The sequence below is a fragment of the Pelmatolapia mariae genome, linkage group LG1 (assembly GCF_036321145.2).
Source record: "Pelmatolapia mariae isolate MD_Pm_ZW linkage group LG1, Pm_UMD_F_2, whole genome shotgun sequence".
Lineage (NCBI taxonomy): Eukaryota > Metazoa > Chordata > Actinopteri > Cichliformes > Cichlidae > Pelmatolapia > Pelmatolapia mariae.
Genome location: NC_086227.1, coordinates 21,541,507 through 21,563,862, shown reverse-complemented (window position 1 = coordinate 21,563,862; position 22,356 = coordinate 21,541,507). Strand labels below are relative to the sequence as shown.

Below are 22,356 nucleotides of genomic sequence, written 5' to 3'. Positions count from 1 at the left end.
TGATAAGGCGGGAGACAGATGTCAGGGCTGGGATGAGAATGAGGTCACAGGTGGGAAGCTGAAAGGAAGCGTTTGTCCTGACTCGGCAGATGTGGAGCTGGCCCTCAGGAAAAACCTCATATCTGGAAAAATATATGAGCGAATGGAAAAGTGGTCAAACAAAGGGCACATCTTTGCTAATTATTGCTGGAGAGATCAAAGCGGTGATGTGAGTTTAGGAAAATTGCACACACTGTGACGATACATCTGAATAAACTGATTTAGTGCTGCTCTGCTGCGACATCATGTTTTCATGTTTTGTTTTGTTTTTAGCATCCTCTATCTCGGTCTGGCTGTGAAAATAGCTGGTTCGCTTAACTTCCTCTTTGTTGAGGAAAACAAACCTTGTCAGTAGAAAGGCTTGTCCAGGCAATGCTTCCACCACCTGTTTGTGCTTCACACCTGAGAATACCTCATTTTTATAACCTCGGGCAACTCATGGTTCAACATTGTGTTTTTCATCACACCTGGTGCTCAGCTGCTCAGTGCGAGAGACAATGCTGAGTGTTGAAAACCCAGCTGCTTGTTTTTGGTGCAGGGAAAGAAGTCGATTAGGTCATGATGTCGGATTGTCTCACAGAGCTGATACATATTAACCCTCCTCACTCTTTCTGGTTGTGTAGTTATTGGAGACTCAGGATGGCAGGGAGTGAGCTGCTGTAGATCTTTGTGTTGGATAAGTGGCAAACCTTCCAAGAAAAGTGAAAGAAAAGATATTTTTAGCATTTAAAATGTGGTGAGGCTATTGAGACAGGAGACAGTCCACCTTGTTGCACCCAGCAGGAGTCGGAGCTTGCCTCTGGATTAAATCTCAAAAGAATTGAGACACATCTTCTCTCTGCACAGTTCTCTGTAAAGCCTCTTAATGTGCTCATAAGGAAAGGAGAGTTTGCCAGCACACATGCGTCACTTCTTTCATCTATCACTCAAGGAATGATGTCATGTTTGAACCGCACATTCTCAGACAGACGCAGTAACCTCAGTGAACTGACTTCATGCATTTTTGGGTGAGGCTGGTGCGTGAATAACGAGATAGATATGCAAAGGTTGGTTTAGGTGGGTGGAAGTTGTTCGCAAATATCCATTTTTGGGAAGTTCCTGACAAATGCACCACTTCGGGCACCCTTAATCTGTCTCTCTCACGTTTAATGTGTTTTATTAACAATCCTCACGCACACCGGGTGGTCTGGGGAAGTTATCCTAACACACAATAATTCTCTGAGTCAATGCCAGTCTTAAGGGTCTTTAAGTAAGACACTCAGCCTCTAAATGATCCAGTGGTGCAGTGAAATGGTACTCTCTATCGTGATCTATGCAGATGTCATAATGCTCCTTGGCATGTTATAAACAAGTTGGCTGTGAACTATTTTTCATCTGGGACTCTGCAGGAAAACTCTCAGCCTTCTGCTATTAATATTGTACAAAGACTGAGATTTTTGTTCAGTTCCTTGTGTTGCTAATGAGGTCAATTTGTCATTCCCTCTTATTTAGTGCCTCATCATTGGAGGAGGTCCCTGTGGCCTGCGGACTGCCATTGAACTTGCCCTACTGGGTGCTAAAGTGGTGGTGATTGAAAAGAGGGACTCTTTTTCCAGGAACAACGTGCTCCATCTTTGGCCCTATACCATTCATGACCTGCGGGGACTCGGGGCCAAAAAATTCTACGGAAAATTCTGTGCCGGAGCCATCGACCACATCAGTGAGTATCTGAAACTAAACTGGCCTTTGCTTTTCTTTGATCTGTTGTCACAAATTATTAACTCCAAGCACCCTTTAGTCCTCTCCTTTAATCTACAACGTATTCATGGATCTTAAAATAGTGATCTCATTTGATTCATGTGCTATTTAAGACTTGGTTGGTTGATTGATTTATTGATTATGTCTTTAATTGTCACTTGCAATGTTACACGTACATGTTACCTGCAGTGAAATGGGACCCCTTCTGACCATTCACACATTGCACAACCATCACATTGGGAAGACAGGTCAGAGAGAGGTGGGATGGTAAGAAAAACAATGAAATACACAATACATGAGGGGAGAAGAGGGGAAAAAAGCACTTCAAGAACAGAAAAAAACACCTCAGCACAAAAGCACATGAATCTTCACACCTTACAACATAAGGACACGTGCGGGGGCGGGGGGGGAATCCGGTCCTTAATGTGCTTTATGCTGCAAAAATTTTGACATTAAGGTGCTGTACATACATTAAATTTCTGTGCACAAGGGTACTGGATGCCTGTGATCTTCAGGTCCTCAGGTGGCACTGCATTAAAAACAGGCAGGATTCTGCATGGGTTCAGGAACACTTCCAGAAATCATGCAAAGAAGGAGCCGTGTGAACATGATCCAGACAGGCTTCTCTGAGCCAAAGCTCATTTAAGGACTAAAAAACTTGGAAAACTGATCTGTTGTCAGATGAATCAACATTTAAAATTCTTTTTGGAAAACATGGAAATTGTATGCTTTGGACCAAAAAAGGAGAGGAACCATCTGGGTTGTTACCTGAGCTCAGTTTAAAAGCCTGCATCTCTGATAGTTTTGGCAAAACAAACAAAAACAAAGTGACAAAAAAGACCTGTTGGACTGTTGGACAGACAGAACCTGAGTTTTTAAATGTGTGTCATTGTGGGCTCATCTTTTTTACCTTTTCTGTCCACTGGACACTAAATGTTTTGATTCAGCTCATTCAGTTGTACTGAAATCAGCAGTAACAGTCTGTTCATTTTCTAGAAAGATAAGCATAGAAACTGCAGTATTTGGGGGAAAAAAATGACAAAAAATAACCTTTTGTGCCTCAGGGTACAGGTTTTTACCAGTTTTCAACTCAATTTAGTTCAGTTCACTTCATTTTTTTTATATACGGATAATTAACTGAAAATTAGTTGCTGTACACCCATTTTTAGCTAATATATTTTACCTTACCGAATAAAAGCAGGTGCAGCAGATTTATATAATAAAACTAATGTCAGGTAATTATATTAGTTTCTAGTTTCACTTGTCTTCATAAATTTTCCTCATAACTGCTTTGGTTCTTTGTTCATACCGAGGTTGCTCGCTTGTGGCTCGCTCTGAGCTTTGCCTTTGTTCTCTTTTTTAAAATGTCCGTGTTCAGCCGGGTGAGGGTGATTCAAGAGTCTGTAAGAGTCTGTGGTCACCTCGCAGTTTACTTTGGGGAGTTTTGTGCTTTTACTCATAAAGAGCTTCCATGCTGACAACATGTTAGTGTGTGGCTCTGAGTGTTTTCCTCACCACTGCATGTGTGTTGCGGGTGCATAAAAGGGACACGTGAGGCTGATTGGCTGGTGGCCAGTGAGAAATCTGACAATACTGGTCGCTGGTCAGTCAGTCGGTGCATCTCTAATTTTAATCATTTGTGTAAAACTCATTTGTACAAAAGAAGCAATCCACTGATCTCAACGTTGCTTTTGTATAAAGCTTTCAAAATTTTAAACAATGAGCTGTTTCCTCTCAAGATGGTGTAAAAACAAAAAACTGGCAGGCTTACATCTGTGTCCAAACATTAATCTGAATCTGTCTTGCAGGCATTCAGCAGCTGCAGTTGATCCTGCTGAAGGTTGCCCTGATTGTTGCCGTGGAGTTTCACATCAATGTGGAGTTTGTCAACCTGTTGGAACCTCAGGAAAATGAAGGTCGGTTTCATGTCCAAACAACAGATTAACAGCGAGTTTGTCTTCACTCGCTGACAGTTTGTTTATTAGCCGCAAGATCTGGGGAGATTTAAAAGGCTGAAATTGTACAGCTTGGTGTTTTAATAAGATGAAGTTGAGATTTTTAACAATGTGTTAAGCTCAATGAAGACGTTTCTTTAGAGATCTATACTGTGGAGCTTCCTGGAGGATTTGTAGTAATCCTCCTGCTCTGCAGCTTCGGCTCATATTCAAGGCTGGTTAGACAGCGAGAGACTTTTCATCCTGCAGTATTTAATTTCCTTGACAGCCACCGGTAAACACGAGATAAACATTGGCATTGAAGTACTTTGCTATCATATTTGGATGAGGTCAGCAACGGTTATTTTGCTCAAATGCATATCTGATACAGGAGGACTTCATGTATTAAAAAGCAGTGGGAATAAAAGTATCACTTTCCTCTGTTTTCCAATTTAATGGCATTAACTGAGCGCGACCACTGCTTTGTAAATGACTACTTGACCCTCACATCCTGCATTTCCCTATAAGCTCTGAAGAAGAAAATAGCAAACATGCTATTGTGCTGTTCCTCCAGCTGTAATATCAATACAGTGATAACAAGAAGAGGCTGGCCTAAATTTAGACACAAACTTGTGTTCCGTGCTCTGCTGCGACGGACTTAGCCGTGCCCTTGACATCATGGAATGCATTTTCCACATGATGATATTGCACAACCTGCCAAGCTGTTCCTGTGCTGGTCTCACACTTCTGCAGCTCCCACTTGCATGCTTAAAATGGGCCATAATAAAGTTGAAAGAGTACTTCAGACTTTAAATATGCTGATGGTCTGCAGGCCAGATGCAGTGGACCTTATGCTTTGAGTCTCTTACTTTCCTGTTCATCATAAAGCTCTATTTGTCCTTTTGTTGCTGTCAAAGAGAGAACAGACTTAGAGCAACAGTGCTAAAGCGTACGTACTCCATCCCATTCACTCTATGCTGATGACTTTAGAGTTGCACATGCACGGCAGGCGGCGGAGTGATCCAGGAAGAAAAGGTGTTCTTATCATGTAACATTCCCCATGGCATGTGTTATTGTTCTGTGGTGGAATATTCAAATAGGAATGAAAGGCTATTGTCCTAGGATTTATATTATGTCTTTCAGGGGTTGGGTGGAGGGCTGCAATCCAACCTGCTGATCACCCCGTGGCTAACTTTGAGTTTGATGTGGTGGTGGGGGCTGACGGACGCAGAAATACCCTGGAAGGTGAGAAGATGGCAAACAAAAGTGATGAAGAGTAAAGATGCCTCAAGGATGTACTGTACTTTTAGACCTGATGAACCTGTTGTGACTAAGAAATTGCTCAAAAATAGTTTAATAGCAGACCTATTGTGCACTTTACAGCCCTTACATTCCTCCAGACTTTTTCTGGGCTCTCACTTTAAATAAACTTGAGGCACGTTATTACAATGCTAAATGAAACCCACCTTTTGCAAACTTGCACTTGCACGGAGCCATTGATCTTTCCCAGTGGGACCGGCTGCACACAAAACAGCCAAAGCTCTGTACATAAATAGAGCAGAGCTGGGGCTCAGCGCAGCAGCTGATGCTTTCCTCCTGGATCGGTTCCATCATCCCATCTCCCTCCGTCTCCTCTCTTTTAAAAATGCTGTCATCTAACGACCAATTCGCAACAAATGCTTATGCCTAAAAAGGGCATTGTGGGGCAGAACAAAACGTTTAGCTCATTCCCCAATTATGAAGACTCCTGGGGGAAATGATTTTTCCCTGCAGTGAGCCTGCTTTTGTGTCTTAGCTACGGTAACATAGAGCAAAATGCTCTCTGTTTGTTGTTGCTGGTTTTGGAAACGAGCAGTGAAGTGACGGATGACATTTAACAGTGACAGTGCGGAGAGGCTGCAGCACATGCTCAGAGCATCACTTCTGTACCGTCACTATTGCACACATCACTTTGTTATATGGAACCACTTGATTCTCCCCCCCGTAACCTTCACACACTCATAGTTGTAAAAAATTAGTGACATTTTTTGGGAGTCCTTCATTTACTGGTTGGAAAAGAAAATAGTTTGATTTGCCAGTAAAATGTTGAACCTTAATTCGAGTTATTTTGGTTATGGGACTGAAGAATGCATGATTTTTTTTGTTTTTTTTGTTTCCTGTGTCCATTTCTGTTCAAAAGATCTGACATTGGCAGTCATCAGCAGAGCTATTCTGCTACTTTTGTATTTAAAAGATTTAATTAGATTCCTCAAAGATACTTTTAAAACTATTTTTGAACTTGAATTCTTACACCTTGAATACATTGTTAATAAAATGAAAGAATGTCACATACTTTTGGTTCTGAAGGCTAATTAAAGGAAGGAATTCAAATTTGATGATACGTTTGACAGTTTACTTCTTCGTGCTTTTTACAACACATAGCTTTTTGTTTCCTTGTCGCTAAAAAGAATCACCTTGGCAAGCTGCCTCTTATCCTAAAATGACTTCCTTGCAGTTGTGGTTTACTGCTAGATTTCCTCTGGAAAGGCTGATAGGCCTTTGTTTGCTTGTGAAGATTAACATCCCCATTTCTTTCTCTCTTCCGTCTTTATTTTTTCCATTCTCCCAGGTTTCAAAAGGAAGGAGTTCAGGGGTAAACTGGCAATCGCCATCACAGCCAACTTCATCAACAGGAACACCACCGCAGAGGCCAAAGTAGAGGAGATCAGTGGAGTGGCTTTCATCTTCAACCAGAAGTTCTTTCTTGACCTCAAAGAAGAGACAGGTGGGAAGGGAGTGCAATCAGACTCATTAAACCTGGCAATTTCAGAGGCTTAAATTTGAATAAATGTCTAGTTAGTCAGTATCTGATGCTGAATTGTCTTGAGTCCAGTATCACCAATGCTTCAGTGTTGTTTGGTCTATGATTTTTATCCCCTTGGTGGGTAACGTAATGATGTCATATCATCCATATTGAAATTTTTGTGTTGATTTTGTGATGTTATGATTGTGAAATAAAAACAATGTTATGCTTTCACAAGGTGTTATAGGTGCATTAACACAACAAATGAGCCATTTTGTTGGTAGGTGGTTGCTAGGCAACATGATGACATCATGATATGTGACATAGAGAAAAGCCCTCAGGCACCTAAGATGTACCTGTGTGCCAATTTTGGTTGCTCAACTCCTGATAGTGTAGGCGGAGTCTGTGGGCAAGCAAACAGACAGAAAGAGATTTAGTGTATTATAGTAAGATTACAAACTGGGTGTTGTTATAGTATTCATTCACCCATCCAAATCATCCACATCATTGAATTCAGCTACTTCCATGGTCCACAGGTGGACCATGGAAGTCCACCTGTGACTTACATGGTCACAGGTGGATAAAATCAAGCACCTAGACCTGCAGCTCAGTGAATTCAGTGAATTTAGTAAGGAATTCATTACTAAATATGCCAAAGTCAACTGTTAGTGGTATTGTAACAAAGTGGAAGTGATTGAGAACGACAGCAACTCAGTTATAAACTCACAGAGTAGGGTCAACAGAGGTTACCAACTTTCTGCAGACCTACAAACTTCATGTGGGCTTCAGATAACCTCTAGAACAGTGCCTACAGAGCTTCATGGAATGGGTTTTCATAGCTGAGCAGCTGCATCCAAGCCTTACGTTACCAAGCACAATGCAGAGTGGCGGTTACAGTGGTGTAAAGCCTGCTGCCACTGGACAGCAGTGGAGACGTGTTCTCTGGAGCTGCAAATCACACTTCTCTGTCTGGTAATCAGATGGACGATTCTGGATTTGGCAGGAGAACGGTGGTTGTCAAACTGCTACAGTTTCACATTTCAAAAGCATGTTAAATATTTGATGAAACACATGCAATTAAAGAAAATGCAAGTTACATCATCCAATTTTTGCATTTCAAATTTTTTCAACAGTGGATGAGTCTTAAATATCACACATAATAATGGATCCAATAGGATCAGCCACAATTATCTGTTAGATGAAAACCAAGCTGTTTAGATTAAACTTCTCAGTGAGACCACTAACTCACTACAGACCAAATGCAGCAAAAATCAGATCTAAAATCTTCAAATTTTCTAAAAGTTTCAGGGATATTTTGCACAGTGTTCTCAATACCTGAAGAAATATCAAGAATGTTGTGCAGCGACTGTTTTCATTATTTTCACCGTGATCATTCTGAGCCTCCAGCAATAAAAAATAAGAAGTCTGTTCATCAGAAAGAGACACTGGTGTGTGAAGAAACCATCTATTTTAACCCCTTTCAGCATACAAGAGCGAGTTCAAGCTTTCATCTCGGCGGAAAAAGCTTGTTGGGGATTTTTATGAATTGTAGCCGTAATGCAAACTTGTCATTTGTCACAGGTATTGATCTGGAGAACATTGTGTACTACAAGGACAACACACATTACTTTGTCATGACTGCCAAGAAACAAAGCCTGCTGGACAAGGGAGTCGTCATCAACGTGAGCAAAATACACTAGCTCCACAGATCTGCTGTAATCTTATTTCATGCTGGCTGTTTTTTTTAGTATTATTAATATTTATCTTATATTTTAAAAATAAAGAATATTACAGGCAATTTTCAGTTCATGTTTCTTATTCCAAGAATTAATATCATGAACTAAATACAATAAATTTGAAATCGTCAAATCTTTTGTTTATTTCTAAAACTGTGTCGTTCATGTGTTAAATTAATTGTATTGTAATTTGTTAAGCCCTAAGCGCTGGATTCAGGAGAATCATAACAGCTAACAGATGCAGACAGATGTTGGCAGAACTTGATGCTTCAGAGATTTCGATTCAGAACGATTTGACTTTATCATTTATAAATTCCGTGCTCATCAGTTTTACTTACTTTTTCTTCTCGTTATTCACTTTCTTCCTTTGATTTCTTTCATAAACGAAGAGCTTTTGTTTCGCTTTTGCACACAAATTCATTCTGGTTGTTCTGCTTCGGTCCGACAGGATTACTCAGACACAGAGATGCTGCTGAGCGGTGAAAACGTCAACCAGGAAGCTCTTTTGTGCTACGCCCGAGAGGCTGCTGACTTTGGCACAAACTACCAACTTCCCACACTGGACTTTGCCATGAACCATTGCGGGCAGCCAGATGTAGCAATGTTTGACTTCACTAACATGTACGCCTCTGAGAACGCTGCTCTGGTCAGGGAGAGATTTGGACACCAGTTGCTGGTAGCACTGGTTGGCGACAGTCTGCTTGAGGTAAGACAGCAAGTAGCAGAATCCGGCGTTCATGGCATGGATATTCAAATTCCTCTATCCAATTGCAGTGGGCAGAAGACCGGGTAGAAAGAGGTCGTTTACAGTTTGCTCTGTCTCAAACTTGACGGTGATGTTGTCTGGAATCACTAAGGGAGCAGAATTTTGTGCTCTGAGACAATGGTGGTGGTCCAGAAGCACACAGGGACATTTTAGGAATCTATTTAGAGACATGGGCAACCTGAGCTTTTTTAGGAAAGTGTGTAAGATATTCAAACTTGGATAGTCAGTGCTTTGGTATGTGACATGACAGGGTAAAATATAACAACAACAGAAATACTAAAGACATATCCCAAATTCCAGACAAAACCAAACTTTTCTCTAATTGAGCCACATTTTTCTAATTTCTTTGGTTTCCCATCGCTTTTATTTTTTTATTGTGTAAGCAGTCTCTCTGTAAAAGGAAATCTGCACTCAGAAAACATAATCACCCCCTAACGCTTCATGTTTGCTGTTTGCTTAAGCATGACTTTATTTTTCCATTATTTCAACTTCTACGACCTCCCCTTCAACCTGGAATCCAAAAAGCTTGTCTCCTTTTTTTTGTATATTTCCCGATGACCAAGAGAAGAAGTATGTTAAACGATGTCTCTAACAATAACTGGCAAACTTGTTGTGTGTTGCTGTGTAGCCCTTCTGGCCAATGGGAACAGGCTGCGCCAGAGGCTTCCTGGCTGCCTTCGACACTGCCTGGATGGTAAAGAGCTGGGCGCAGGGTCAGCCGGTCCTCGAAGTGCTGGCAGAGAGGTACCCACACTTTATGTTGGGGATTAGTGAGCGCCTCCTATAAATCAGTGCTACTCAAACACATTGTTCACATAAGTCAGGATGTCAAACTCATTTACGTTGTGGGCCACGAACAGCCCACTTTGATCTTTAGTGGGCCGGACCAGTGAAACTCTTCTTTCTCTCAGTGTAAAGAAATTTAACTACACATTTAATTTTATTCAATTAATTTAATATTTTAATATAAGAAGTGCAACTTTAGCAGTACATCTCAGTTTTTCTACATGATAAAGAAATGCTTTGGGCTTAATAATAATGATACCTTTTTTTTTAATTGTAAGAAAAAAAAATGCATTATTATTTAAAAATTACAGAAAAAACTCTGCTAGCTCATTGGGTAGTGTTTCCTGTAATTATAAAATGGAATATTTCTGTTAATTTTTTTTGAACCAAGTAAAAAAATATGTTATTTAAATGTTTATCTATTACTTATTTACTTTGGTGTAGCATGACTGGTCATGCAGGAGGTCTTTATCAGCAGGAAAAGCCATAAAACTTATGAAAATACAGTTAAAAGTTTATATCCTCCTTCACATTTTCCAAAGCCGACCAGTTGGCCTTCTTGAAGGGGACCGATTCTTGTCCCCGGGCCTTAGGTTTGACACACTGGCATTAAAGTGATGCAGTAATGCCTCTTGTCTTCGTACAGGGAGAGCATTTACCGACTACTACCACAGACAACCCCTGAAAACATTGCCAAAAACTTTGAGCAGTACACCCTAGACCCAGCAACTCGATACCCCAACCTCAACTCTACCTGCGTCAGGCCTCACCAGGTGAGATGGCAGCAAATCCGTCAATGGATCATTTAAACACTAATACGAATATCTCAATTCCAACAGCTTTTTCTTTGCCTTTCTGTTTCAGGTGCGTCATTTGTACATTAGCGGACAGCTTAACCCCTGCTCTCTCGAGCGTGCCGCTACCATACGACGGCCTGTCAATCTCTCCAGACGAGGTAAGGGTTAAAGGAATTGAATGCCACTGAGTCATCTCCGGTTATTCACTAATACTATAACTAATAGGGTTTCTTCTCCTTTCAAAGGCTCCTAATGCAATCATTGTAGCCTAAATCTCCCCCATTCAGTTCCTTCCCTTCTAACAGAAGTAGTAAGTCGCCAGAATTAACTTCAGTTTAGGGAATAAGTCACGATATGAGGTTTGTTTTTACATGTGGGTTCATTGAAGAGAGGAAACTTTGAAAGAAGAGCTGCCGAGCTGTGAAAGAAACAGTCAAACACACGTACCTCCCTCTCCAATATCAACAAAACTCAATGTCACGTCCATAAAACAACCCTGCGTTTAAACATTAAAAAAAAAAAATCAATGACAAAATTTTGAAACTTGAGGCAAAAAGTAAACATTGGTGCCAGAATTCTGTTATATTCTGTTTAGTCTGATTATTCTCGAACTACTCTGTGTGTTTGAGTAAAGCCACTTTAGTCAGTCATTCGCTCTTATGAGCAAGCACGCACTTGTTTCTACAGGTTTGTGTACAAACCCCAGCACCCACTCTAAACATCTTCTTACCACTTTATGTAACGGCACACAATTTGTTGGTTTGTTGTTGTGACATCATATCTGACATCATAACCACCGAAACTTTCTTCTAACACAGCCTGCCTTCTTTTGACTGCTTATTTTAAGAATTTGATCATTTAAAAAAAAAAAATCGTCTTTTTTGTGCTTCTGTGGCAGATTCAGAGGTCAGACCAGCGAGGCTTCTCACTTGGTGCCAGAAGCAGATGGAGGGCTACAGGAATGTGATAATCACAGACCTGACGTCTTCTTGGAAAAATGGTATCGCCCTCTGTGCCCTCATCCACAGATTCAAGCCTCAGCTGATGTACGTATCATCTGTCAGATAATATCAACCTGCAGAGCCACAAACTGATCCCAAACCGGTTGCGTTAACATAGTCGTAGCATGCATGTATTCACATGAGCGTTATCTGTTTTCCCGAGAAGGTGAACTCCCTGAGCTCTTCAAAAACAGCTAGTTGTGACGAAATTCACATCTTATAATGGAGTGCTAAATATGCTTGGTATGCAATGAAAGGCACTGATCTATATGTGTGTTTATCTGATCTGCTCTCTACCTCCTTAAAACTTGTGCTGATAGATGGGTAAAAATACTTCATGCACAGCTGTCCCCGAACTAGCTGGGTGCTCACAGACGTATGCAGCTGTGTAAATTTCATACATGTCAAGCCAAATTAAATAAATACTAGCTGCTCCAGTACCCATAGCAATGCGTGTCCAGCAGAATTACTATTGACTTGTATTTAATTCTGAAAAAACCCAAGCTTTTCTCTATCGATTCAGAGCTGTGGAGAAAAACAGCTAATCAAGAACAAAGAACAAAAGCCGTACTTTCATTCTTTGCCACGTTTCGGATCAGACTGCTTTTCACAGCATGGATTTAGTAACTCTAATTTTATCCTCTAACCCCTTAATTAGTGCCTTCATACCTTGCCACATGCCACCACAATTTCATCTGGTCCTGTAAGTTTCCAGGAACCACTGGCATTTTTCCCCTTTCCTCTTTTCCATATGCATGACTGTCAGCAGAGCAGACAGCAGACAGAGCAGGTTCACAGAAGAGAAAGGCAGAAAAAATTGAGCCTGAGCACTTAGCGAATAATGCCAGAGTTTGTGTGCGCTGCTGCTAGGTTACCACTCTTGTCTTTACATTACTTCATTACTTCTGAAGTCGTCTGCACACTGTCCACTTAGGTGACGACACAAAGATGCCGTTCCCCCCATTAGAGGTTACTGGCTGCTATTTTCTCCTGCATTGGAGGAAAGTGGTTCTTTGGCTGTGTTGGAAATAAAAATGTGTTTCTGTGTGACGTCATTCCTTTGCACATGTAGTCATTGTCAGTCACCTCACTGTACATTTCATGTACAAATGAAATGTACAGTTCCCTTAATGAATGTCACTTACACACCATACATGTCCGCAGTACATCTTAAATAATATAATAATATTTTGGTGAGCCCATGTGAGTTGGAGCCTCAGTTTCCTGTTCTTAGATGACAGGAGTAAGCACCTATTGTGGTCATCTGCATTCAGGGATGCTCTTCTGCATACCTTTCTTAAGACAAGTGCTTATTTTGAGTTACTGTTAGCCTTCTGTTAGCTCAGATCAGTATTCTGACCATTTTCCTCTAGTGTAAGTTAAAGAAAGTGTAACAAGTTATTATCACAAATTTTCTCTTTTCAGGCCATTCTCTGTAAACCATAGAGATGGTTTCTAAATTACTCAGATCAGCCTGTCTGGTACCAACAAACAGCCCACATTTAAAGTCACTTAAATCACCTTGTGTCCATATCATGACTCCTAGTTAGAACTTCATCAGGTCCTCTTGACTGTGTCTAAATTTAGCCGCGTGATTGGCTGCTTATCTCGATTACCAAGCAGTTAAACAGGTGTACCTAATGAAGTGGCCACTGACTGTAGGTCAATGTAATACCCATATTTTAGAAACAAGTTTTTATGTGTTTGTTGAGGAGTGATTTGGGAAAATGTAAACCAGTACCAGACAAAAGCAAAACAGTCAAAAAACTCTGACAACTTGTGTTAAATTACAATAAACACACATTATATATTTATACTATTTAATACTCAGTGTGGCTGTTTTTGCCTCCATCAGAGATTTTGACTCATTAAATGAGGAGGACCACGTTGCAAACCTCCAGCTGGCCTTTGACATCAGTGAGCGGGAATTTGGGATTCGTCCATTCACATCTGCGAAGGAGCTGAGTGAAGAGGAGGAGCTGGATAAAACCAAGATGATCAACTACCTGTCCAAGTTCTACGAGCTCTTCCGCGGAACGCCTCTACCTGCATCAGGTGCCCTGCTCTATTATTCTGTGTTGTTAGTTATAGCCACTGAAGCCTGGTATTCGTAATATTTCTCCCTGTGTTTTGTTTTTGTTCCTTATCTTTTCCACCAAATTCCATCGGCGTTGAAGGTTTTACATTTCTTTGGATTTTCTGTGAAAAAATTCGCATGTTGTTCCATCCTGTTAATCAAGTGTAATGGTATGAGAGGAATGTGTATCTGCACCAGCACTGCGGGGTTGCACAAGTCTGAGATTCTCAACAGCATACAGCTGTCTGTCTCAACAGAAGTGCTTTTAAAATTTCTGCCTTAACTCTTTTTGAATATTTAACCCCCAACTTCTTACTTCAGCTTCACTATTTCAAGGAAATGAACAGTGGCTCTCCTCTTTTCTCCCAAACCACTCTTACATATTCTGTGATCTGTAAGGGAATTTCACAATAATGTGACATTACTGGCTGTTCACGGTGGAAAAATGTGAAGCTGTTAATGCAGTCATGTGTTATTCTGCAGGTTCCAGAGGAGTGGATGAAAACAATGAAGATTATCCGTCGAAGGAAGTCAAAAGTAATAATAATGTGCTCAATCTTGCACTGACCAGGAAACGGGTGCCAAAGGTAACTCTGCGCAGAAGTGTTCAAGTTTTTCTGCTTGTTCCTTCGGTTTGCTTTACTCCCACTTGTTATTGATTAATCATGACTGTCACATATTCAGATTTTTTTCCTTGCTCTTTGTTTTCAGGAAGAGAAGAAGCTAGACGGTACAGACCCCATTTACAAAAGAAGGCGGAAGTTCTGCTATTTGGAGGAGGTTTGTTAGCATATAATTTGCAAGTGCATAGTTGATCATTTTGCAGGTTTTTTTATGCAGTAAGTTTTGTCTGTCTCTCTTTAGGCCACTAACTTGGCCAGTAATGGCTCCACAGTACGAGACAGGCCGGATCCAAAGGAAAATAAAGTGCGCTCTATGGCTACGCAGTTGTTGGCCAAGTTTGAAAATAAACCGAACTACACCATCCGCAAAACACAGGTAGAAACTATACACCAATATGTCTCGCAATCGTATGTAGATTTTATTTTATTTCCTGAGTACTAAGTACTGTATGTACTACATTTATCTAAACAACAGGTCAGAAATGGTAAAATCGCCACAGAATTTGTCTTTTTATTTCATGGATCATAAATGTAATTTAAATTTCCCCAGTTATGAGCTCGAGTTCAGACAGTGGTTTGTGGTTTTAATCTGACAAAACTTTCCTTTTTGCTAGTGCCTCAAAATCTTCTCTTGTCTGATTTTGCTGCTGGTATTTAATCTACTCATATGTTTCTGTTTCTGTTCTTTTTACTAACTCTAAACCTCTGCAAAATCACAGTCAGACTTGGAGGAGTCCACATTCCTCCATACACTCGACCTCACTGACGGTCTGCCTGTTAAACTCAGACCTCCGGTCCCACCCAAACCTTCTCCTGTGACACAGGTAGTCCAGAACTGCACAGATTAGACAAACCAAATGCATCTGAAAAAAGTGTTTAAAACCTATAAAATTACAGCACGTCCAATATATGTACTTCATGTAGTGGATTTTGGTAACAGATGCCACTATTGTATAACGCTCTAGCAGAATTCTTCTAAAATAGAGGTTTTTGGGGGATCTTTAATAGGCCATACTGGTGGTTTTGCTTTCTTTGGGTCTGACTGACACGGTCCCTAATTGTACTCCAGAAACCAGCTAAATGCCTTCATGCTTGACTGCAATCACATGTTGCACACGCACCCTCAGCCAAGCTGGCACAAAACTGAAATCTCAGAATTTAAAATACACAATTAAATATCTGTTTGTTACTTAAATAAAGTAAACCATGCTTACTTTGCAGTTAGCTTTAAATTCAAGCTTTATTTAATTTTCACATTTGATATTTATTTATTTATTCAGAATCACACATTATATGAATATATGATCCACGCCTGCATTACAGATAGTGATTGAACAGGCTCAGACTGAAGCAGTTTGTGGACAAACAAGAACTCTTTGATAGAAAAGCTTAAAATTTTAAAGTCACTTGAACATTTTTTGGAATTTCACATACATTTACTTACATTCCAAGATGGCTGCTTGTTATGTTTTCCGAATAGTCGTAGCCGACGAGATAAAAAACCATTGTGTCCTATTCAGCCACTGCTGAAGTCAAAGCATTGCATTCATTAGCTGAGCTGTTGGAAAACCAGCAAAAAGCAAAAGTCAGCAATGTCATAAATTCTTTCATTTACGTTGAGTCTTCGGTTGCTGACTTGCAGTCTCAGATGTCAGGCTGGTTTTCCGATTCTTGACCATCCCCTAAATAAATCTTCTTTAAAAACAGGTTCTTCTTACACATGCATTACCACGAGATGGTTACATAACTCTGGGAAAACATAAAGCAAACAGGCCCATATTGATATATTACCTATGCGGGCTGATTTTCATACTGTGCTAGCATGACTAATGTCTGCCAAGGGGGCAGGAAATCAATGTGAAAACTTGTACTGTGCTTTAAAATGGCTGATTATTTTTAGTTAATGGGTTGAAACATGGAAAACCACCCGTATGGCTTTTTACATTATCAGATCTCTGAGTGGATGCAGAAAAAAACAAAGGATTCGTTGTTTGTTTGCTTAGTGATGAGTTATAAGAGCTCACATGTTCATTGTCCCTTTCAGTTTGAAGTCAGTATCAGAAAAGCAGCGCAACAGTTAGTCCGCCTGCCTCCAAAGACTCTGCCCAAACCCCAGCCCCAGCTTCAGCCCTCACATCCATTTTCTGTAGTGAAGCTCAGACATGTCGATCTAGCGCATGCTGAGACGAAGCCTCAGCTGGAGGGTGCAGACCCCCCTGTTTCTCCTCCCTCCTGCCAGTCAGCAGTCCATTTCATGACAAGAGTCCTCCATCGTCTCAAGGAGGTGGACGAACACATCTCTGAGGTGAACAGTGCCTCTTCTTTTATTTCTTTAACTCCTGTTTTCTGTCTGTTTTTTCATTCTGTCCACTTTCTAAATCACTGTGATTGTTGCGTTTCCCAAAAAGGAGTGAATGTTGATTATATATCATGTTCTGATTATACATTTAGGCTCGTGTAATATGCAGTCTGATGGTGAAGTCAGCCCCTTTATTATCCAGCCTGACAAAAATTTGCAAGAGTAGTCTTACAGACCTGGCACAAACTGAAACAGACACACTGATTATTCGCAAATCTGCAGTCACAAGCTGCAAATGGGTTTCCTGCACCGACTCCATTCTGCATTACAAAAGTATCAGTGACATATCAATCCAGTATCAAATAATTTAGTGTTGAAATTAAAGTGCAAAGGAATATTTTAGTTTTGAATGCACTTTCCTTTAAGTACGGGAAGAAAAATAATGCATGTGCTTATTGAAGATAACTTTGAGCTATTTCAAGTGCTGGCAGAAAGAAATAATAGACTGGTAAATTATTATAATCTGAGTGAAGTGTCCTTTTTCGTAGATGTTGCTTAGTTTTAAATTGGGAGCACTTTTCTCCTTTGCTAACTTAGCTTATCTATATTTAGCGTTGTTGGAAGTTTTTCGCCTTTAATTTAGTCTTTTTTATGATCCCTTACAAAAGTTTTGAAATCCATAATTTTTTTTTAGAGCTAACAGACTGTTGCTAACTAGCTATCAAATTATTACCACTCTCATATCTGTCCATGACTGGAGTCAGAAGATCGCTAACTTAGCTTAGCATAAACAGTGAGCGCAGGGGTAGAAACATGTAACTTAGTTTGTTTTTTTGTTGGACTGCTAACAGACACAATCTCTCAGATTTATTTCTTTAGCAAGAGTCAGGAAGATATTAGAACTTACAGCTGTTCTGTGGGAGGTTTCTTCCTGTTAAAAGCCAGGTTTTTGTTCCCACTGTTGCAAAGTGCTTGCTCATAGAGGGGTTGCTTGATTGTTGGGATTTTCTCCAATAATGTGAGATTCTCGAGGCGACTGATGTGAATTGGCGCGATATAAATAAATAAACAGGATATGAATTCACGAGATGTTTCTTTCTCATTCCACTGTTTATGTTATGCTAAGCTAACCCCCTTCTGGCTCCAGCTCTAGACTGACATGAATGGTCCACTGACGCCACTCTGATTTTGAGATAGTAAAAACAATGATGCTATTTCAACACATAAACTCTGACTAATGTCAAGAGAATCAGCCACAGAAACTGTGTGACGTTTTCCTTATTTACGTGTTGATTAGTTTAAGTGTCGCCTCTTGTTCAGACATCATACAGACTTTATACTATGGAACTGACTGATTAGAGACTGTTTAATGTCCAATCTGACTGCATTGGACATGTGTATTTTCAAATATAGGTCAGCCGCTATGTGAAAATGTTCCTTTAAGCTGCTGGCTTCAGATATTTTACCCACGCCTGTGTTATTAATGTTGAGATAAATTACATCATTATTTTAATCCAATCTGAAAATGAGTAATTGTCCTTTTCATTCATGTGCTTGACTTTGGCTGAACTCATATACTAGTCTCTCATTTCTCTGCCAGGACTGTGTGACTATCCCGGTTTTCTGTTCCCGTACAGTTTGAGTAATTACATCAACTCAGGTGTGAAATTAATATAATAGGGCGGCTTTTCAAACAGCAACGTCTTTGTTCTCCTCTTGACAATAGACACTTAGCTGTCGAATCCTGCTTCTCGTTGAGAAGACGATAGAAAGGTCTGTCATCACTTACGTGCGCAGTGCTTATTAAGCATTTATTAGTCTGCCTAATTTTGCCTGCGCACACAAAAAGGGTTGGTGGATGAACTGATGACTTTTCTTTTGCCATCCTGCAGAAAAAAGCTCAGACACAACAGGTTAGAGAGTTTCATGCAAAGAGTATAAAGGAAAAAGCCGTCCACCTTAGCGGGTTGTTCTCAGGAAACGGCTCTGATGTACTTAAGGTGAATATCTCCAGCTTGGTGTGTGATCCCACACTATCCTGTGTGTCTCTGTGCTCCCTCACGGTGTCCTCATTTGCACGTGTTTTAGGACACAGTTGTGGCATGTTTGCAGTGCTCTCCATCATTCATTAGTTTTCTAGTGTGTTTATTCTTTGTTTCAATAGTGAAAAAGAAGTACTTTAACCTGAGATTTCTATTATTGTCATGTGCTTTGCATGAGAGCTTTGCTTAAACTGCTGTTTCTGCCCTTTGCTTTTAATTACTGGCAGTCCTCAGAGGACAGAAGTGTGTACTCTTGTGGTTTCACTCTGAGGGTTTCTCTGCTCCACCCTTCCCCAAAAAGCTGTCTCCAACTTAAAAAGCCATTTCACCCCCCAAAAATATCCAATTTATGTGTTTTACTCCTGGCCTGTAGTGTTAATATGGTGTGCACCATTTATAGTCGGAAGTTGGAAGTCCAGTTTAGAAAGTCATTGCAGCCCCAACTTTACAATCCAAATTAGCATAAGGGAACGTAAACAACAGAAAAGCTAAAACTGGTCATCTGCACAGTCACTGTTTTGTGTTGACGCTACCTTTTCCGACTTTTCTCCTGAATTGCACTCAGCTCGGGAGTGCCATTGCTCCCAACTCCGACCTCCGAAGCAAATGGAACGCAGGATTAATCCATTTATGTATTTCACTGTAGCTTGGAAAGAAACATTACTGCTGGAGATGGAAAAGGAGCGCTGCAGGCCAGAGAGAAAAATATGTAAATTGGATTCCATTAACACCCAGATATTATAGCAAGAGTTACACTAGTAGAGTATAAAGGAACAACTCCTGGTAGGTAATTATAATCAAGTATTTGTGTTTACAACCAGTGAGTACACACAAGTAAGTAAGTACATAAGGGCAGGATCATTGAAAAGGAAGCTGAGACTCAGTCTCAGTCTCTCAGCTATAGTGACAGATCTGAAATTCACTTATATGATTTTGCTGTTTTCCCAGGGCGACTCAGTACGAAAGGCATTTCCCCCGTCGGGTGACAAATGTCACTCGTGTCAGAAGCGTGTTTATATGGTGGAGAGGATCTGCACCGAGGGGCTTTACTTCCACAGGGAGTGTTTCCGCTGTTCGACCTGCAGCTCTGTTCTTCGACAGGGAGCGCATGCTTTCCACTCTGAAGAGGGTATGTTTCTCCAAATGGCGTAGCCACATATTACCTACATGGCACAAAATAACTGAAATGGCTCATCTTGACCTTCACTTTGATCTTACAGGGAAACTCTACTGCAAACTGCATTTTGATCAGCGGAACAATGGGACGAGCATACGGAGGACTTTCTCTCTACCCTCAGTGAGACCTGTGCGTATTTATCCACCTTCCTCTGACAATGATGGATGCAAGGTGTCTAACTTCTCCTCCCATCACCTCCTCTCTCTTAGAATCGTGATAGCATTCAGGAGCAACGTCCTGCTGATGAAGATATCACCCCCTCCAGCAGTCCGGCAGACCTGCAGAGTGAACCCGCAGCAGGTACCTTCAGCTCGTTCATGAGGAAACAGCTGAGCTGGCCTCTGAGTGTGACTCGTGCTGTGTGCAACGCCCCCCGGTATCTGTCCCAGCGTGCGTGTCATGCAGCACGGGCCTTTGCCGGCCACCTGAGAGACAACGCACAGGACTACACGTTGCTGTATGAGCTACTGAGCATGAGCTTGCCCCTGCTGTTTGTTTTACAAGAAGTACTGCTGCAGATGTACACAGAGGCTGTGCCTGATGGGCCGAGCTCTTTAGAGCCTTTACTGCTTTGGCTGCAGGAACATATCAGGCAGAGGATAATCTAGACTTTCAGCTGCAAAAATTTAACCCTCAGCATTAAACCAGAGGCAGAGGAGTTCATTAGTTGCAGCGTCCTCAACCTGTTATCATTTTGTACATGTGCACAAGCACCTTCCTGATGTTTACTTACTTTTTATGATGACACTGTAGGTAGATGTGTGGGTGTGCTGGGTGTGCACTAGCCAAAGAAGACACACTGTAGGCTACTTATGCAAAAACTTTTTGGTTTACTTTGGGGCAGTTTGTCAAGCAAGGAAAACTGCACCAAATAATTTTGCAGTGGGTTTGATGAGTGAACTGTTATAATATATTGGACACATAGGTTAAAGAGTAAATAGGCAAGTAAATCAAACAAGCCACGATCAGAACATTGGAGCCTTTTAGGCTAACTTTTTACAAACTGCCTCGTGAAACTGGCCCTGCAGTTAACTGGGATTATGACTGACTAACTTGATGCACTTTAACTTTGAGAACTGCCATATCAATGTAGCAGCAGACGTTTGTCACATTTGACAAAAGCCTGTTCTCATATTAACAGTGACTGCAAGGCAGGTTTTCATTTGACTATGCATATGTACTAAAGACATTTTAATATGTATGCAGGCATGTCTTTTAACAGTCATGAAAGCAGTTTTTTTTATTATCATTTTATAAAACAAACTCTCTGTTTACTCTCAACAACTTTTTTTTTTTTTTTTGGATAACACCTAAGGATATTTGACACTATGGACTGTCCTAAATACTTTTAGATATTTAGTTCAACTTTGCTGCCATCTGCTGTTCACTCAGAACAAAATATATAGAAATGTGGTAAAATTATAGCCGCAATTAAATTTAAAATAACCGAACAGGTTAATATTTGGTCTAACTGAGGAAAAACAGGAAACGCAGGGTCAGCAGCACAGGGTGGCTCCACCGGAACGGAGAGATTTTCCGTTTTGCTGTAGACAATAGAAGCGGTGAGCACGCTGTGATGCGTTTGAATGTGCTTGCCGCTCTTGCCGTAATCTGAAAGCACGATGTTGGACAATCAACTGTAAACCTCTCTGACTAGAAGCCACATAGTTGCTTCCTATTTAGATAATCTATTGATGCTCGTGAAGCACTTTAGAGTAATTTTTAAGGATTTGAAAATCGTCTGGCATTATTGTAAGCGTTTGATGACACTATGTTTGTGTTTTGTTCTTTGCTGCCTTATAATTTGTGTTAAATTACAGAATCGTGTGATCTTATTTTCCGTGCTGTGCAGGTGGAAAACATGTTTTGTTTTGTTTTTTAATACCAAAGAACAGTTTTCAAGCAAACTAACTGGACTTGCTTCTGTTTAGCAAGTTGACAGTCGAGCAAACTGTAATGTGCACAACGGTGCCAGCATTAACTCTGAATGTCAGTATTGTGCATCGTTTTCATAAACATTTTCTATCTTTGTGCACTGAGCTGTGTTTATTTGCCTTCATGTTGTCGTTTTTTTATCAGTTCGTGCTTCTCTTTTCCTCTCATTCAGCGGACGCCTTTTATGAAGCCTGTGAGACAATCGGGTGGTTAGGAGAAATGACTTTTTAAAGGTGATCACCTGCATGGTTGCATCAATGTGAGGCTGTAGATGCTGATATCACAAATGAGCGGTTTTAGTGCTGAAATAATATTTTCTTTGAAGTGACACTAAGTTTAAGCTAAGCTAAGGTCAGGACTAATCAACAGTTTTGGGAATGAACTAGTACTAATTCAGCATGGTTTGAGACCTCTGCAAAGAAGCAAAGACAAAATAAGTTCTTGTAACTTTTTTTTATTCCGATCTCACCACAAGGTCTTAGTCTTTTTGGAGTTTTTTCTTCTTCTTCTCATGAATACCTTAGTCGTTCAAATAAACTACTGCTTTCAAGGTGAAGAGTAACATTTCCAGCTCAAATTTAAACTAAACATGAGGGGAAAAGTGTTGCTTTTGTTGCTCCAGAAT

At 40.6% G+C, this 22,356-nt stretch overlaps 1 protein-coding gene across 1 annotated transcript in view; it reads left to right on the top strand.

The window, feature by feature from the left end:
- The window catches only part of mical2a (microtubule associated monooxygenase, calponin and LIM domain containing 2a), a 38,834-nt gene extending 16,770 nt beyond the window's left edge, over window positions 1–22,064 (top strand). The window contains exons 3-19 of the mRNA XM_063496462.1: window positions 1,531–1,738; window positions 3,585–3,692; window positions 4,854–4,955; window positions 6,319–6,474; window positions 8,074–8,174; window positions 8,677–8,934; window positions 9,623–9,738; window positions 10,427–10,553; window positions 10,645–10,735; window positions 11,476–11,623; window positions 13,434–13,633; window positions 14,139–14,242; window positions 14,367–14,435; window positions 14,520–14,654; window positions 19,568–19,748; window positions 19,840–19,916; window positions 20,006–22,064. Coding sequence (XP_063352532.1) covers window positions 1,531–1,738; window positions 3,585–3,692; window positions 4,854–4,955; window positions 6,319–6,474; window positions 8,074–8,174; window positions 8,677–8,934; window positions 9,623–9,738; window positions 10,427–10,553; window positions 10,645–10,735; window positions 11,476–11,623; window positions 13,434–13,633; window positions 14,139–14,242; window positions 14,367–14,435; window positions 14,520–14,654; window positions 19,568–19,748; window positions 19,840–19,916; window positions 20,006–20,404 — 2,580 coding nt within the window. The 3' untranslated portion in view covers window positions 20,405–22,064. The remainder of the gene's footprint in view (window positions 1–1,530; window positions 1,739–3,584; window positions 3,693–4,853; window positions 4,956–6,318; window positions 6,475–8,073; window positions 8,175–8,676; window positions 8,935–9,622; window positions 9,739–10,426; window positions 10,554–10,644; window positions 10,736–11,475; window positions 11,624–13,433; window positions 13,634–14,138; window positions 14,243–14,366; window positions 14,436–14,519; window positions 14,655–19,567; window positions 19,749–19,839; window positions 19,917–20,005) is intronic.
- The last annotated feature ends 292 nt before the right edge of the window (window positions 22,065–22,356 follow it).